The 19566-nt window shown below is 41.3% G+C and overlaps 1 protein-coding gene across 2 annotated transcripts in view; it reads left to right on the forward strand.

Moving 5' to 3' along the window:
* LOC101733399 overlaps positions 1 to 2010 on the forward strand; it is a 28187-nt gene extending 26177 nt beyond the window's left edge. Inside the window, exons 3-4 of one of the 2 annotated variants that reach the window (XM_004918168.2) lie at positions 25 to 98; positions 1325 to 2010. In XM_004918168.2, the coding sequence (XP_004918225.1) occupies positions 25 to 98; positions 1325 to 1605 (355 nt within the window). In that variant the 3' untranslated portion in view covers positions 1606 to 2010. The remainder of the gene's footprint in view (positions 1 to 24; positions 99 to 1324) is intronic. The other variant, XM_031893742.1, reaches the window with a different exon arrangement.
* The last annotated feature ends 17556 nt before the right edge of the window (positions 2011 to 19566 follow it).

Raw genomic sequence — 19566 nt, forward strand, 5'->3', positions numbered from 1 at the left:
TTCTGTGTTTGTTTCTCCACCCAGTGTCAAGAAAGCCATAAGTGGCAGGGAAATAGATGAAATTCAACCTTTTCTTAAAAACTGCAGAGATCTGACAGGTAATTATATGTTTTTGTACTCGAGAAATATAAATAAAACAAAAAAATCTTGAAAATTCAAATAAATACTTTGTCAGCTGAAACTAAGGAGCCCATTCATTTGGATCTCCATACCTCTACTAAATATCAATAAAACATTAATTAACCCCAATAGGATTGTTCTGCCCCCAATAAGGGGTAATTATATCTTAGTTGGGATCAAGTACAGGTACTGTTTTATTATTACAGAGAAAAGGGGATCATTTAACCATTAAATAAACCCAATAGGGCTGTTCTGCCCCCAATAAGGGGTAATTATATCTTAGTTGGGATCAATTACAGGTACTGTTTTATTATTACAGAGAAAAGGGAATCATTTAACCATTAAATAAACCCAATAGGGCTGTTCTGCCCCCAATAAGGGGTAATTATATCTTAGTTGGGATCAAGTACAGGTACTGTTTTATTATTACAGAGAAAAGGGAATCATTTAACCATTAAATAAACCCAATAGGGCTGTTCAGCCCCAATAAGGGGTAATTATATCTTAGTTGGGATCAAGTACAGGTACTGTTTTATTATTACAGAGAAAAGGGGATCATTTAACCATTAAATAAACCCAATAGGGCTGTTCTGCCCCCAATAAGGGGTAATTATATCTTAGTTGGGATCAAGTACAGGTAATGTTTTATTATTACAGAGAAAAGGGAATCATTTAACCATTAAATAAACCCAATAGGGCTGTTCTGCCCCAATAAGGGGTAATTATATCTTAGTTGGGATCAAGTACAGGTACTGTTTTATTATTACAGAGAAAAGGGAATCATTTAACAATGAAATAAACCCAATAGGGCTGTTCTGCCCCAATAAGGGGTAATTATATCTTAGTTGGGATCAAGTACAGGTACTGTTTTATTATTACAGAGAAAAGGGAATCATTTAACCATGAAATAAACCCAATAGGGCTGTTCTGCCCCCAATAAGGGGTAATTATATCTTAGTTGGGATCAAGTACAGGTACTGTTTTATTATTACAGAGAAAAGGGAATCATTTAACCATGAAATAAACCCAATAGGGCTGTTCTGCCCCAATAAGGGGTAATTATATCTAAATCACCCATTAATGTCCGCTAAACTGGAAACCCTTTCACATTCCCTGATGGCCGTTCCAATGCTGCAAGCATTTAGGGTTTCACATTATCTATGAAACCTAGTGAAAATAATCACTCTAATTCACTTTCCTGCAGGGATATTTCCCATCATCGTCCTGACCAACAAGACCAGCGGGGATTTTGCCGAGCTGCGCAATATATTTGAAGGCATGGGGGCAGAGGAGATACTGGCAGTGGAGAATTATACAGACGAGGATCACTTTAAGACCCGGGGGAGACACACACTGTTCCTGGAGCTGATCCATAAAGCACTAAAAGACGTGAGCTTTTGTATGAAAGAGCAGCGGGACCCCATAAGGGACAGAGCTCAGCGCAAAAAATTCCTTCTCAAATACGTGCACGAGAGGGATCTATAATAAAGTCAATAATAACAACAGTAACTGCCAGACGTCACCATGCTATACCTGTATCTTCAGTGTTAGGGGGAGATTTACTAACTTTGGGTAGAAATTCTTTACCCTTTTCAACTTTTTTCCCCAGGAAAAAAATGGTTTCAAGTAAAAAATAATTGGATCTATTATCTGGAATGTTTGAGACCAGATAAAAGACATTATCCCCAATTAAGCTGGATAGCGGCATTAAAAGTGTTTTCATATGCAGTGATCCTCATTCTCCTGAAATTTTGGGGCCCATGGGAGACAAATTATTATGAATAACATTGTCCTAAGGATTTTTTGGGAACCAACATGGATTTATGCAACTTAAGGTCCCCATACACGGGCCGATTCTAGCTGCCGATATGGGTCCCTTAGACCGATTCAGCAGCTAATCGGCCTGTGTATGGGCACTACTGACGGGCCTGCCGATATCTGGCCTGAAATCGTCCAGATCTCGATCGGGCAGGTAAGAAAATCTAGTCGGATCGGGGGCCGCATCGGCTCGTTGATGTGGTCCCCGGACCGACTTTTCCTATACCTGTCGTTATAATTCGGCCTGGGGCCAAACGATCGAATTAGCCTGGATTCTCCCGATATCGCCCACCCGTAGGTGGGGATATCGGAAGAAGATCCACTTGCGAGCGGATCTGAAGGTGTATGGGTACCTTTAGTTACCATTAAGTACAAGGTACTTTTTTACAATTACAGAAAATATTGAAACCAGTGGGAAAAAAATGGGCAGATTTATCAAAATTCACCCACTTTTTATTTATTCAAATGGGATTTTTAGAAGCGTATTTATCAGTGGGTGAAAGATAGAGTTCCCCATTTAATAAATACGCTTCTGAAAATCCCATTTGAATAAATAAAAAGTGGGTGAATTGTGTTGTATTGAGCTCTAATCTCTCATTTTGATAAATCTGGCCCTTAAGGTCCCCATACACAGGCCGATTGTAGCTGCCAATATTGGTCCCTAGGGGCAGAAACGAGGGGCCTGCCCGACCGATATCTGGCCTGAAATTGGGCAGATATCGATTGGGCAGGTTAGAAAATTCAGTCGGATTGGGGACCGCATCGGCTCGTTGATGTGGTCCCCCGACTGCCCCATTGCCTGGGGCCAAACGACCGAGTTAGCCTACATGCTCCCTGATATCGCCCACCCGTAGGTGGCGATCTCGCCAAGGGAGCAAATCTTAACGTGTAAGGGGACCTTTATATAGGAAACAGACTGTATTTCTGAGGTTTTTAGATAATGTATTATTGCAAACATATTTTCTCTACTGTGCAAAACATTTTTTATTTCAGTATTTCCATTATTAAAAATAAATGCCCCGTGCAAACAAATTATTGTTACATTTGAACATAATTCTGGAAAACTTGCTGGGATTTTACAGTCTTAATGGTTTTGCTTCCTCCTTGTGGGGACGCTGGAAACACGTAAGTAAATAGTAGGGAAAATTCACTTTTGTTCAAAAAATGGATTTGAGCAGAAAATATTTTGGCCAAACCGGTCTTTTCATAAATATGAAAATGATTCAAACTTATGGGGAAAAAGCAATTTTCACTCAATTTTCTGTGAAAAGGAAAATGCCTTTTAGTAAATCAGAGCACGTAGGGTTCGACCCTTTCTAGCAAATACCTGACGAATTCTGTTGTTACCTAAAACTTTGTCATTAAAGTCGTACCAAGAGGAGACTGGTTTTGGATGTATTTGTTTATATTAATAAGCACAATTATTTCTATGACTGTATTTATTAGGGTCAAACCAGTTAGGAGGTGGCATTGCCTGCAGTATATTTGCAGTAGGGTTGGCAAGTTTGGCATATTGTGGGAATTAAACACCAAACTATAATGCAGCAAACAATATTTCTAATGTATTAAAACAATATATAAATTGTATATAGTGAATAATTTACTATAAAGATTCAAAATTTGATCAAACAGTAACGGGGTGATTTTTAGTGATGAGCGAATCTGTCCCGTTTTGCTGGAAAATTCACGAAACGACAGCAAAATTTGCGAAACGGGTTTGCCGTGCAATTTTTTGTCTTCCGCACCCTTTTTTGATGCGACCGTGCCCATTTTGATGCGACCGCAACTTTTTTTGACGCGTGACGCAGCATGCCTCACCCTTCATTATATGTTACATTATTTTGAGATTTGTAGTCCAGCAACAGCTGAGTAACGTTTGGTTGAGCCGCGCTGTGCAGCAGGGTTTATATCCCCTTTAAAAGGGGAATCAGAATGTGCTTCAGCCTCCTTGGAACCCTTTTGCTGGGGGACAAAGGTAACTGCATTCATACATGTGAAAAGTGCCAATGGCCTGCTTCAGCCTGTTCTGATTAATTGTGGGGATGGTTCTAAGGAACCTTGGACTACGACTGCATATGACAGTAACTCCAGGGTAATACCCCATATGAGTTATTATCCAAAGGCAAATCTGATTTGTGGCCATTATGGCCATTGCATGAACTGGTGTCCCCAGAATTGGCACCACGCCAGCTATAATGCTATGCCGCACAGCTTGGTGGCAATTTATGAACGATGAGCATAAAATAAAATATTTTTGTATATTATTTAATCAGAACTGTGTTGGTGAATGACCCCTAGAAACCAGATTTGCATCAATCAAATTAACCCGATATCGCCCACCCATAGGTCAGAGTCCGGCTGGACTGGGCTGTAATACCCCTCCCTGGGAACCTCTTTAATTCACAATCACACACAAAGGCAAAGTTGATAGGTTTATTGACAGGACGCTGTACCTTTAAATAACATTTATTCATACAGCCTGCCAGACCAGAGCTATTTCTTATAATACTTTAGATTGCCTAAACCATTGCTGTGTTTGCTGAGGGAGAAATCCCCACTTATGTGGCAGGTTCTTCCCGAGACGGACTCCCTGAGAAGAGCACGCTTTGTTATCTAAAGCCCTGACTAGGACTCCATTTTCTTCTGTGCCCTAAACAGATCGCTCTTTTCTGCCACTGGGGTTTCCCACTATTTGTTTCATCAATGTTTCACTTGTTTATCAATGTTTTAATGATGTTTTCTGCACCTATTGTTCTAGGGTTAGACAGAAACGTGTCCCCTGACAATAGGCTGCTAATCCCCATTAATATAATGACCCCCCCAGGGGACCCGAACAAGAGCTGTGAAATGGAGACTGAGTGAAACAGAGCTCAGAGTTACACTGAGCTTTACTCAGTTTTGAAAATGGCGGGAAAATGTTGTCTAAAAGGCAAATTCACAAAAGTGTCTGTAAACTGTAGTTCTTTCACCCGGAACTAAAACGTGGCAATTGAGTCAGAATATAGGTGCATTCCTGTTTGGGAATATGGAGAAAGTGTTTTACATCAGTTTTACCACCGCTTTTACTCCACTTTTGTGAATTCCCCCCCACACTGTGTATAAAACGTCAGTATAACTGCATAAACTGAGAGCGTTTGTGGATAATATTTAGAATTGTTCTGGTTAAATAGATGAAAGAAAAGAAGAAAAAAAAATACATTTCCTCACTGCTAGCTACATGTTACCATATGCCCATAGAATAATGGGTATTTTGAATATTTTTTTCCCTTTTTAATTCAGTTTGAAGGCTGATAATTATAATGTCATTATCTAAACACTATCAGGTACAGGCTCTGGCACACGGGGAGATTAGTCGTCCGCGACAAAACTTGCGCGAAATCGCGCCGCCGCGTCTGCCATCCCGCCGGCGACTTACATGTTCGCCGGTGGGATGGCAGGGGAAGGCAACTCGGGGAGATTAGTCGCCCGCGAACAGGGAGTTTTGCCGCGGGCAACTAATCTCCCCGTGTGCCAGAGCCCTAAGGGAACACAGGAGTAACTTTTATCAGATTAAATATACACACCAAAGATTTTGTATGTATCGGGTGCTAATTTTCTAAATGTAATTGTAGTCTGCTACTGTATATAACATACTATGCTAATTAAGTTTACTTCTGTGTTTTATACAAATTAAAACATATCTGACATTGCAATATATCATCGATTGTGATGATACTATTGCAGACTTTTTTCTGTGTTCATCTTGCATCAAAGCTGCAGGCCGTTTTTTAGCCTATGGTGCTTTCCTAGCCTCTACCTCCCTTTGTACTTCAAACTCATGGGCCTTCTTTTCTAATTCTAATTTGTTGAAATATTTGATCAGAAATTTCTTTCTCTCTATACGTTCTTCCCTTGGGTTCCTTGGGTAGCCCATCCTGAATTTGACATGATCCAAAGCAGATTTAAGGAGGTTGAGGAAATCTGTACTTCTCCCCAGTGTCTGTATCTGATCCTCCTCGGAGTAGTTCTCCACTGCCACAACCACCTCTGCACCCAAACATCTAAACTTCTTTTCAGCCTCAAAATAATCCCCACTAGTTTTGTGTGTGAGGACAATGATTGGGGAAACACCTGAAAAAGAGAAAAACCAAAATATGTATGTAGAGAGAGCATTCTCCCCATCATATAGCAGGTTATCTATTCTGATGTGAATATGATTTATAATTCGTTTGCATTGTATTGTTCATTATACAGTGTTAACTGCTCATAGGATGGCCTTAGTAAGTCTATGAAGGGAACCTGCTCCAAGGCTTTGTCATTTCTTTATATGGGAGTGATAATGCTGATAGAGCTGGTTTGGACATTATCTGTAGCATTAGTGAACAAAAAAGAACGAGGCATCATCTTCTGGAAATTTGACTCTTCCCTTGTCAGGTGGGCTTCCCAGCCATATTCATACAAACCCAAGAAAACAAAGACCATGAACTTGTATATTACCATTCTGAATCCCCAGTTCAGTCTTATACACTGAGACTTCAATTTTATTTCCATTAATAAATAAATGGAAGGAGAATGGGAATATTGGGCGATAACTTATGTAGCATGAATACAATAATATATATTTGTGTGAGAAAAACCACAATGGCAGAAGTGTTTGCAGTTTAGTAAACCTGCACTTTAGAGCGCAGGTCATTATCGCTATCTTAGTAAATGGATACCTTAAAATGGAAACCTTAGTCTCCATTTTCAAAAAGCATACTAATAAAACAGAAAAAGTCTTAAGAACTGCTAGAATAGATGGTCTCCAGTGAATGAAAGTAATTAAAAAGCAATGTACTGTTGCCTTGCACTGGTTAAACTGGTGCCTTTGCTTCAGAAACTTTACTCTAGTTCAGTGCTGTCCAACTTCTGTGGCACCGAGGGCCGGAATTTTTCCGGCCTCCGTGGTGGAGGGCCGATAATGGAAGCTAGTTTTGACCACTCCCCTTTTAAAAAACACACCCACTTGAAACCACACCCATGTTATTGCATGACCTGTAGGACTGTAGGAGCAGTGGCAGCATTGTGTCACTGTAGGCTGCCTGTGTGTGCCATACTCTGCCTGCCCTATGCTGCCTGTTTGTGCCATACTCTGCCTTCTCTTTTTATAGTGTGCAGGGTTTATTTTTGGGTTTCTACTGCTCTTACAGTCTGAGGTGTGAACAGGTGAACAATATGGGTGATTACAGCCTGAGGTGTGAACACTGCAGGGGGTGAACGATGTAGGGATTAAAAGGTGTGAACAACACAAGGGATTACATTTTTAAACAATACAGGGGGTTTACAGCCTGGATCTGAGGTGAGAACCATGCAGGGGGCAGTTAATCTCAGTACTGATACCATTTAAAGCTAACACAAAGGAAAGTTATCAAAGCAGCCAGACAGGTGGACAGCACTGCTCTAGTTTATATAAACAAGCTGCTGTGTAGCCATGGGGGCAGCCATTTAAAGCCAAAAAATGAGAAAAAGCACAGGTTACTCATCAGATAACAGTATGTTATACTGCCGATTCTTTTAAATCAATTTAATTTTTAGATGTTACTGTTCCTTTAAGGGGAAATATAATAACTATGTATAAATATATAAAGGGATCATATAACAACCTCTCTAATGCTTTATTTACCAGTAGGGCCTTCCAACGGACATGAGCGCATTCATTCAGAATAGAAGGAGGGTTTTTTTGTAAGAGCCGTAAAGTTGTGGAATCCCCGAATCATTTGTACTGGCTGATACATTAGATAGCTTCAAGAGAGGGTTGAATGGCTTTTTTGATATATATAAAGTTACTGAAATGTAAAGTTGATCCAGGAACTGGTCCTATTGCTATCTTGGAGTCAGGAAGGTATTTCCTTCCCTCTGAGGCAAATGAGAGAGGCTTCACCTTCCTCTAAATCACCACGTACTAGGTAGGTTTCACTTAGACAAAAAGGTTGAACTCAGTGGATGTTGTGTTTAACCTTATCTACTATACAATTTTATAATTACCAGTGCACCAGTAGGCAATTGATATTTACCTGTCATTCGTCTGCAGTTTATAATAATATCCTTTAATGCCGCCATCTCGCGCTCTATAATTGGAAATGTAACCCTGCAAGCAACAATAGGCATTATAAGTAAACTGTATTAGCAAGAGTATGGGTTCTTTAGTAATATTAGATTAAATATCTAATTGGGCTAGATATCTATAGGGCAGGTTGGAATACCACAGAGAATTCCCATGTCTTCATAGGCCCACATTATGGTCCCGCTGTTAACTTGGGCAAGTATAGGGCCACATTAGAAGATTAGGATCTGCTAATTTGGTGATGAGCATTTCTTTTAGTGCATACTTAGCCTTATATTCCCAAAATAATGCAAATAATATTAGCAGCAAATCCTAATAACGCAATGCAATACAGTGAGTATTTAGTGCAACTCTGCTCCTTGTAGAAATAGATTTCCTATAATTATCACTGAGCCGCTGGCCAATCGGGTAAAGTAACCTGTCAGTGCAGCTCTGCTGAGTGGAGTCGGTAAAGATCAATGATGTGAAAGAACGTACACGCTCTGAACCAATACTGGAACTGTAAAGTCTGTGAAATTCGGCTCCAACTCGGAATCTTCTAGCTGGGACACAAAGTCTTCATATTTGCTATGATATTCCACCCTCTTATTTAGGGGCATGAAGTTTCCTGGAAGTAAAAAAATGAAAATCTTATAAATAGGTAACCCTTTCTTGGCACACTCCTGTAGAACAGGATCACACTCACTTTCCTTGGCTGTTACCTATGACAGTCCAGAAGCCCTGAAACCTCCTTGAAAGATACTGGGGAACAGGTATTTACAGCACAGTGCCTCTACCTAGTGGGCCCTGAGGAGCACACCGTAGCAGAATTCCACTAGAAAAATAAAACACTCACCAATTGCAGTAACCAAGATAAAATTTATATAAAAGATGACCATGCAACAGTATTTACTATAACCAGCAATCCTGCCCTGGGGAACCCACGTGGGCTATCAACCCCTGGCACAGTCTCTCAATGTTCCACAGTCACACACTCCACTCCGGTTGGACAAAGCATATGTTTAGTTCAGTCCCCAGCAATATGTCCCTTCCCCAAATAACTCTTTCAATACCCCAGGTAGTGCTACTTGCCCCAAGGTATCTATCTCTTTGGAAAGGCTGTTGCTCCCACATAGCAGGCTCATGAGAAACGCAGCCCAAGAAGTGCACTGGGGCTCCCAGCCAATTGGATTTCTCTCCAGTCCGGAACCAGGCTTTGATCAATCCCCTTACTTTTGTATGCTAATACCCCACTGGCATGGAGAGCAGCTTAAATATATAGGTGTCAGCATTTCTCCATACGCTACCAGTTCCAAGAGCTCAACCTTGACCCATTAATCTCTGACTTCTTCACCATTGTGGCATGGCAGAGGCTTCCCATCTCCCTCTGGGGCAGAATCAATGTATTTAAAACGGTATTTCCCCTGAAATTCTTGTAGCTGTATGACAGTTCTTCTTATCCAATTCCTAAATCTCTCTTTGTTTAAGTTTATGAAATTCTCTCTTTCTTTTTATGGGCAGGAAAACAACCAAGGTTTTCCTGGGGATCGCTTACAGCTCCCTTAGACTGAGGATTTCTTAACCTCCCTGAGCTTTACCTTTATTATTTGGCTGCCCAACTATCTTACCTACACTCCTGGTTTTTCCTAGATGCAGAATACCCAAATATGCTCTTGCAGGCATTGATTCTAGGACCTTTACTTTAGGATCTAGAATCCCTTGTCCATGGTCCTCTATGTGAACTTCTAAATCTCTTTCCAGGGCTCTAACTTTCCCCCTCGGTGGCTACAAACCCACCATGCTCCTGGCAAGATGCCCAGAAATGTTACCTATTCTGTGATAAGTATTAGCAACTTGTAATAGACCAACAACCTGATGTACAGAATGAAATTTAAAATAAATACTTGAAAAAATGTAGTCTCATAGAGCAAACTTTTTTTTGGCTGTGACCCCAATTACAGCTTTAAAGATGTTGTTCACAGGTCATTCTATATCATGCTGAAAGTTAAGATAAACTACTCATTTAAGGTTTTCATCACCAAACTAAGCAATACCAGTATGACCAGCCATTCTTCATAGCACAAAGCCCTTATTCCCTGATTTAACCTAGTAACTTTTCTATTTACTACCTCTTTCTTCAAAATGTCATTTTTCACTGGAAACCATAAAAGTAGGGGGCCCCCCCCCCCCCCCCCCGGTTATATGACTTTGTTAACTCCTTCCACCGATAGATATTCTTTTTTTCTGGTTATTTGATCTATGTTGTATATATATCAGAGATAGTTGGGTGAAAGTCATGAAATTGTTTGTAAAACTGAATGAGTTCTTGTTCAGTACCAGTCCAGATTATGAATATGTCATCTATATAGCGGAGGTACGTCAGAGGCTTGGTGTTACAGGTAGAGAGAAAGTTCTCTTCTAGTTTTGCCATGAAAAGATTGGCATATTGGGGTGCAAAGTGTGTACCCTCCAACGTGGTTTACTTAATACAGTGCACTAGGTGCCCAACAGGAGGACTGTATATAGGAGAGACTGGCCAAAGCCTGAGAAAGAGGAATACACACCACCGCTTTACCATAAAAAATAGAAAACTGGACACACCAGTAGGGAACCATTTTAACAGCCCTCACCACTCCATAAATGATTTAAGAATCTTGGTCCTTAAGGGAAACTTCAAAACAGAGAATGAAATGAAGGTTTGGGAGTACAAATTAATGAAAACTTTCAACTCTCTGGAGAAGGGACTGAACCTGGGCCTTGGATTTATGGCAAATTACATAGATTAAGAACTGCCTGCACCCAGCCAGAAATACCAACATCTGGAGAGACACTGGGCCAGTTAATCACATGGAATTCCATTTACTTCACACTTCAGTAACTTACCCTCATTTATATCAAGTCACTTTGATCCACATTATCCTGTATCTTATCTGTGTGTATCTGTTTGTCCCTTGCAGCCCCCCCCCCCCCAGAACTAAAATGTTCTGAAAGCTTGCTATGATTATCTTAGTTAGCCAATAAGGTATCACCTTTATACCACTTTTGTTATTTTTTATTTCAAAAGGGTTACCCTGTAAACATTTTTGACTGGCTAACACAGTACATCACCTTTTCCTGCATTAACCATGAAATAAACCCAATAGGGCTGTTCTGCCCCCAATAAGGGGTAATTATATCTTAGTAGGGATCAAGTACAGGTACTGTTTTATTATTACAGAGAAAAGGGAATCATTTAACCATTAAATAAACCCAATAGGGCTGTTCTGCCCCAATAAGGGGTAATTATATCTTAGTTGGGATCAAGTACAGGTACTGTTTTATTATTACAGAGAAAAGGGAATCATTTAACCATGAAATAAACCCAATAGGGCTGTTCTGCCCCCAATAAGGGGTAATTATATCTTAGTTGGGATCAAGTACAGGTACTGTTTTATTATTACAGAGAAAAGGGAATCATTTAACCATGAAATAAACCCAATAGGGCTGTTCTGCCCCCAATAAGGGGTAATTATATCTTAGTTGGGATCAAGTACAGGTACTGTTTTATTATTACAGAGAAAAGGGAATCATTTAACCATTAAATAAACCCAATAGGGCTGTTCTGCCCCCAATAAGGGATAATTATATCTTAGTTGGGATCAAGTACAGGTACTGTTTTATTATTACAGAGAAAAAGGAAATCAGTTTTAAAAATCTAAATTATTTTATTAAAATGGAGTCTATGGAAGACAGGCTTTCAGTAAATCTGAGCTTTCTGGATAACGGGTTTCCGGATAAGGGATCCCATACCTGTACTTCTTTAAACAGAACCACGCTCTCCTCCCATGAGTCCATTCCTATTTGACTACAAGGTCATATCTTCTGAGCCATGGCTGTCCCAGATACTCTTAAGAGAACCACCTAACACAGCCCTGCTATCCAGCAAGTTTCTGAAACTCATTTTAAAGGCAAACTACACCCCCAGAATGAATATGTAACCAACAGACAGTTTATATCATATTAAGTGACCTATTAAAGAATCTCCCCAAACTGGAATATATATATCAGTAAATATTGCCCTTTTACATCCTTTCCCTTGAGCCGCCATTTAGTGATGGGCTGTGTGCTCCCTCAGAGATCAGCTGACAGGAAGTGATGCAGCTCTAACTGTAACAGGAAGTAGTGTGGGAGCAAAAGGCAGAACTCTGCCCATTCATTGGCTGATGGGGCCTAGCGTGTATGTGTGTCTTGGCTTGTTTGTGTGCACTGTGACTCCTATGATCCCAGGGGGCGGCCCTTAGTACATAAAATGGCAGTTTCCTATTTAGGATTACCCAATGGCACATACTGCTAAAAAAGTATATTTATATGAAAATGGTTTATTTAGATGAAGCAGGGTTTTACATATGAGCTTGTTAATGCATTACAAAATATTTTTGCAACGGGGCCCTTTATTTAAATATTAGTGACATGCAGTGGGGCTTAATTATAAACATAGAGCAGCACAGAATGATTTGAGCTGAGAAAAAGGTTTGCCCTGCGTGTTTATGTTTAGAAAGGTGAACAAAATTTGTGTATTTAGGGGCCCATTCATTAAAGTACAATGGCCACAAATACAAAAATTTGTGTTTTTTCTAAAGTTTAGAACTGTTCATACTGTTAAAGATAATATCGTTAAAAAAGTACGACTTTTTTGTGATATGTTCGTTATTGTACGAAAAAGTCGTATTTTTTGCAATGACTGCAACCATTTCAGATTCGTTCAAGCTTCGTTCAAGCTTTTGGCCAGAATGGAGCTGCTGCGTGCCATTGAGTCCTAAGTCAGAAAGGTTTTTGTTTTCTTGATGTTCGTAATGAGAACAACTGGGAATGTTAGAGGCACATTAACTATAGTTGTATATCAGCAGCAGAATGGTGGGAAGCCTGAGAAGGCCACTTCTTAAAGGACAAGGAAAGTCAAAACCTATTAAGCACACTATAAACAGTACTACTATTGCTGTGTAAAAACGCTATATTCCTGGCTTGCCTAATGAAAGAATTACAGAGATACACATACTACATTCTACATACTTGTTTCAGTGAACGGCGCCGCCATCTTTAACAAGGGATGCCCACTCCCCTTCCCTCACTGTCTGTACTGCGCATGCGTCCCCAACAACCTCCCTGCGGCTGCGTCCTTCTGTGTCTCCCCCCCTGCAGCTGCGTCCTTATGTGTATCCACTCACCCCATGTCAGCACCCCGCTCGTGTGCTCCTGTTGTGTATGCAACTCGCCTCCCCCTGCTCGCATCCTCTAGTATCCAACTCGCCTCTTGTCAGCACAGACACCCCCCCGCATCCTCTCGTGTCCTGGTGTTGTGTGTCAAACTCACCTCTTGTCAGCACAGACTCCCCCTCTGCTCGCTCCGCTTTCCATTTCAGTGAACGGCGCCACCACCGGTTTGTTTAAGTGAAAGGTGCCTCTCCTCCCCGCTCCCTCTTCCCCCACCAGCACCTGTGTCCCAAGCCTAGGGGGAACACTCCTGTATGTGCGCATGCGCCACCTACAGTCCAAGTCGCCAAGTCTGGGAAGGAGTGAGGCATTATGGGAATCTTCTCTACACAGCTCAGCATTTTTTCTAACTGTTTGGCTTCAGATCTTCTGAACGGGAGAAATATGGGGAGACTTAAGGGCACTATTGAGAGAACTGAAGGTATGCCTGCAGCTTGGGATTAACTCTTTATTAGCCTTTCCTTCTCCTTTAATGAGTACTGCTGTTATCCCCTACCTATCTGCCCTCATATATTGCCACTTATTTCTGTGTAATACGAGTGTGATTTCTTTATATGCCTCTGTGCACTTTGCACTTGTAATATGGCTCAGCTGGGAAGAGCTCACTTTGTGGAATCTTTTCCTTTTTCTTTTACATAAAAATGACCTTTTGCACCACTATTAAACTGTTACTGGATACAGCAGGGTGTGGTGTTCTTGTCAACTGGACTTACCTATGGAAAACAAGTTGCAGGTATGTTACACACCCTTTTCAACATGAGCTCAATGAATAGGGCTTGTAATGAACATAGTTTTTGCCTTTTATTTTAGTTAAGAAGTGAGGTATGGGGGATCTGTTATCTGGAAACCCATTATCCAGAAAGCTCCAAATTACAAAATGCCTTCTCCTATAGACTCAAATAACAATTCAAAATTGCTACATTGTTAAATTAAAACATTTCCTTTTCCTCTGTAATAATGAAAAAGTAACTTGTACAGGTATGGGACCTGTTTTCCAGAATTCTTGGGACCCGGGGTATTCCGGATAAGGGATCTTTCTGTAATTTGGATCTCCATAACTTAAGTCTGCTAAAAATCATTTAACCATGAAATAGGGCTGTTCTGCCCCCAATAAGGGGTAATTATATCTTAGTTGGGATCAAGTACAGGTACTGTTTTATTATTACAGAGAAAAGGGAATCATTTAACCATGAAATAAACCCAATAGGGCTGTTCTGCCCCAATAAGGGGTAATTATATCTTAGTTGGGATCAAGTACAGGTACTGTTTTATTATTACAGAGAAAAGGGAATCATTTAACCATGAAATAAACCCAATAGGGCTGTTCTGCCCCAATAAGGGGTAATTATATCTTAGTTGGGATCAAGTACAGGTACTGTTTTATTATTACAGAGAAAAGGGAATCATTTAACCATTAAATAAACCCAATAGGGCTGTTCTGCCCCAATAAGGGGTAATTATATCTTAGTTGGGATCAAGTACAGGTACTGTTTTATTATTACAGAGAAAAGAGAATCATTTAACCATTAAATAAACCCAATAGGGCTGTTCTGCCCCAATAAGGGGTAATTATATCTTAGTTGGGATCAAGTACAGGTACTGTTTTATTATTACAGAGAAAAGGGAATCATTTAACCATTAAATAAACCCAATAGGGCTGTTCTGCCCCAATAAGGGGTAATTATATCTTAGTTGGGATCAAGTACAGGTACTGTTTTATTATTACAGAGAAAAGGGAATCATTTAACCATGAAATAAACCCAATAGGGCTGTTCTGCCCCCAATAAGGGGTAATTATATCTTAGTTGGGATCAAGTACAGGTACTGTTTTATTATTACAGAGAAGATATCTTAGTAGGGATCAACTTATTATTAAACTTAAACTTATCATTAAAAAAAAAAAAAATTATATTGGAGTCTATGGGAGACGGCCTTTCCATAATTCGGATCTTTCTGGATAACAAGTTTCCCATACCTGTACTTAATTCCAACTAAGATAGAACTATTCTTTATTGAAGGCAAAACATTCCCACTAGGTCTATTTTACATTTACATTATTTTTTAGTAGTCTTAAGGTATAGAGATCTGAATTACAGAAAGATTCCTTATCCAGAATACCCCAGGTCCTGAACATTCTGGATAATAGATCCCATACCTGTACCAATCTACTGAGAAGCCCCTGATAATGAGCCACTCAAAAGCTGCTGCTTTGGGAGATGGGAGGGGTTTGTTTGTTCAGAGGTAGATACTGGACACACTGTCTTGTTTATAAAGGAAGGGTGGGGGGATTCAGTGAACATAGCTTAACTTTCAAATGAGTGCTTTATAATGGTAAAAGAAATAGGAAAATATGTTATTTAAAAATGATAACAGGCAGAATGTAATCTCAGTCCTATTTAATGAGGTCATAATAAGCAAAGATGTTTTTATGTGTATTCAGACCCTTTAATATGCCTGACATGATCTCAACTTCACAAACTATTTAATTCTAGGTGTTAGCAATAAGCAATGCTGAAGTATAACTAATTACACACTATATATTATGTCCAGGGGCACATCTTACATGATATTAGGATATATTTGGGCAATATACATAAAACTGTGTAGTATGTGGCATAAAATTAACATTTTCCGCGTCACTTTTTACTCAGCTATTTATCATGTACATTGTAAAGGAAGGCCCCACAACTTACCCAGCTGTGCGTAAACCGTTGGGAGCCTACAGTCGTCTATATGTACCAAAGGTCTGTTATCCACAACTGTGATGGTGGGTGTGAGTTCATAGGCTCTCCTCACTGTGGTGATAACATTAGGGCCATCCTTAGATTTAGCATGCATTATATACCTTCCTTCCTTCAGAACATACATGAGTGAGTTTATGAGGGCAGAGCTGCCCTGTCCAATGAACCCAAACAGCTGCAGTAGGACCCGATTGTAGCCCTGGTTCCCCAGAGGACAATGGTCCAGGCTGAAGTTCTGAATGTAGTCTCGGAGCTGGTTATAATCCATAGCTGAACGGTCTCTGACAGTCTCTGTGCGTGTTCCAGTAGTCGGCCCCTTAATATTGCTCTGTCGCTGTTAGATATCTTAGGTCTGTAAAATACTTTCACTTCTATATTACTATGTGCTTGGTATTATCAGCAATGTCTTACCAAAGAGCTCCATCTAGGTGTAATACAGTTTATTTAATAATATCTAACACTTCTGCATTCACATGCCTATGAATATGTATAAAAAATGACCAGGAATGGGTATACACATGTACTACAGTTAATCGCCAACAACCAATACATTGAGGAAAATTAAAGGAAAACTATGCCCCCAAACAATGTAGGTCTCTATAATAATATATTGCATAAACAACTCATATGTAAAACCCTGCTTCATCTAAATAAACCATTTTCATATAAATATACTTTTTTAGTAGGATGTGCTATTGGGTAATCCTAAATAGGAAACTGCCATTTTAAGTACTAAGGGCCGCCCCCTGGGATCATAGGAGTCACAGTGCACACAAACAAGCCAAGGCACACATACATACTAGGCCCCATCAGCCAATGAATGGGCAGAGTTCTGCCTTTTGCTCCCACACCACTTCCTGTTACAGTTAGAGCTGCATCACTTCCTGTCAGCTGATCTTTGAGGGAGCACACAGCCCATCACTAAATGGCGGCTCAAGGGAAAGGATGTATAAGGGCAATATTTACTGATATATATATTCCAGTTTGGCAAAAAAATTTTAACAGGTTACTTAAGAGTATCTGCGGCAGCCATGGCTTAGACCCTGAGCCACTGTAGTATTATGGCCTCCTTGGAATAAAATAAAAAAGGTCTACTCAGTATCCTTGACTTGTTCTGAGGTAAAATTTTGTCCATAATTCCATATACACAGAACTCTGGAGAAATGATATAGGGAATTGTGTGGTTATCATTTAGGCATTTCATAATTATCTTCCAAAATTTCCCAGTTTGGAGGCAGGACCACATAATATGGAGGAAATCAGCTTGGGGGTGCTGACAACATGGACAGGCTCAGGATCTGCCTGGGTAGTTTAGCAGTTTGTCTTATGTGGAAGTTAGGAACTGGTACAAAATGATGATCATAAGATTGGTAAGCCACCATACTAATGTAGGGATCCATAAGGTTAACTAGTCCCTATGGCTTTAAACCCTGCAGCTTCCTGGTTTTGTGCTGTTACTGGGTTAAGACCCATGTATCAGTTTTGAGTTGCATATGTGACTTATTGGTTAATAGGGAGACCCCTCCCTTGGCACTCAGATATAGTGTTTAGCAGGGGGTGGGTCTGCCTATTTGGCTGCATCTGCTCACAGGGGAAGGAGCACTGAGCCTGGGAGCAGTACTAGGCCCCAGTAAGCCATGTGCCCCAGAGTGTGCCAGCCACTCTGGTGAAGTCGGGAACAGGGACCCCGTGAATGAGGACCAGTTAGACCAAGTTTTGTGGAGCACTTTCTAGGAAAGTGAGATAGTGAGGGAAGAGAGCACGAGCAGTTTGGCTCCAGCAAAGGAAAGTAGCTGTGGGAGTCCCTCCCAGACAGGCACTGTTGCCTTAGTGTAGGGCCACGGTTTAGACATAGGAGGCAGGAAGTGTGTGAACCCTGATCCAGAGTTGCTTTGGGACCCTGAGGGCTAGAGGGGTTCAACCTGAGGAGTGGGGTACCCAGCTGACTGTTCCAGAGAGTGAGCAACTGAACCGGTGGCACTGACCCTGCCCAGGCTCAAGGGGAGTTGGGAGGAGCGGGTGTGCACCCTCTCTGTGCTGTCCTCAGAGAAATGCTATGCTGAACTGCTGTATGTGAGTATATTGCATAACCCTGCATATTGATTGTCTCTGACAATAAACCAGTTCTACTGTTCTACTGCAAGAACCTTCTGGCGCCCATTTATTATTCTGCACTGCACACAGCTATAGTGGGTTGTAGTTGCACTACACCATAGCTCCGTTTGGTTACTTCCACATAGCGAAGGCCCATCCTGAAGGATTGAGTCACATGTACCCCATGCTCTAGACCAGTGCTGTCCAAATTCTGTTGTACCGAGGGCCAGAATTTTTCCGACCTACGTGGTGGAGGGCCGATAATGGAAGCCAGTTTTGACCACTCCCCTTTTTGAAACTGCACCCACTTGAAACCACATCCATGTTATCACATGACCATACCCATATTAATGGTTTTAGTACAGCAAAAACCTGCCATACTCACTCTGCCTGCCCTACCCTGCCTGTGTGCCATACTCTGCCTGCCCTACCCTGCCTGTGTGCCCTACCCTGCCTTTGTGTGTGCCATACTCTGCCTTCCCTACCCTGCCTGTGTGTGCCATACTCTGCCTGCCCTACCCTGCCTGCGTGCCATACTTTCACTGTGTGTGCCATTCTTGGCTGGTTTGTGCCATACTTGGCCTGTATGTGCCATACTCTGCCTGCCCTACCCTGCCTGTGTGTGCCATACTCTGCCTTCCCTACCCTGCCTGCGTGTGCCATACTTTCACTGTGTGTGCCATTCTTGGCTGGTTTGTGCCAAACTTGGCCTGTGTGTGCCATACTCTGCCTGCCCTACCCTGCCTGTGTGTGCCATACTCTGCCCTTCCCTACCCTGCCTGTGTGTGTGCCATACTTTCACTGTGTGTGCCATTCTTGGCTGGTTTGTGCCAAACTTGGCCTGTGTGTGCCATACTCTGCCTGCCCTACTCTGCCTGTGTGTGCCATACTCTGCCCTTCCCTACCCTGCCTGTGTGTGCCATACTCTGCTTGCCCTATGATGCCTGTGTGTATGGCACACAGGCAGCCTACAGTGACACAATGCTGGCACTGCTCCTACAGTCTGCACAATAACTATATATTAAAAAACTTTTTAATTGCAGTACCACCTCAGTATATGTTCTTTTTGTAGTATGCAGGGATTATTTGTGGGTTTCTACTGCTCCTGAGGTGTGAACAGGGGAACAATATGGGTGATTATAGCCTGAGCCTGAGGTGTGAACACTGCAGGGGTTGAACAATGCAGAGATTAAAAGGTGTGAACAACACAGGGGATTATATATTTAAACAATACAGCCTGATTACAGCCTGAATCTGAGGTGAGAACCATGCAGGGGGGGGCAGTTAATCTCAGTACTGATACCATTTAAAGCTTACACAAGAGTAAGCCATCAAAGCAGCCAGACAGGTGGGGGGCCACACAGAGGGGGCCGCCAGTTGGACAGCACTGCTCTAGACCTATCTAGCCGTGCTGTTGGCTTGGTTACAGCCAAGAAATGGTTACACTAAGTCAAGGTAAACCCCATATGGTGCTTCTAACTA

The sequence above is a fragment of the Xenopus tropicalis genome, chromosome 9 (assembly GCF_000004195.4).
Source record: "Xenopus tropicalis strain Nigerian chromosome 9, UCB_Xtro_10.0, whole genome shotgun sequence".
NCBI classification, from domain to species: domain Eukaryota; kingdom Metazoa; phylum Chordata; class Amphibia; order Anura; family Pipidae; genus Xenopus; species Xenopus tropicalis.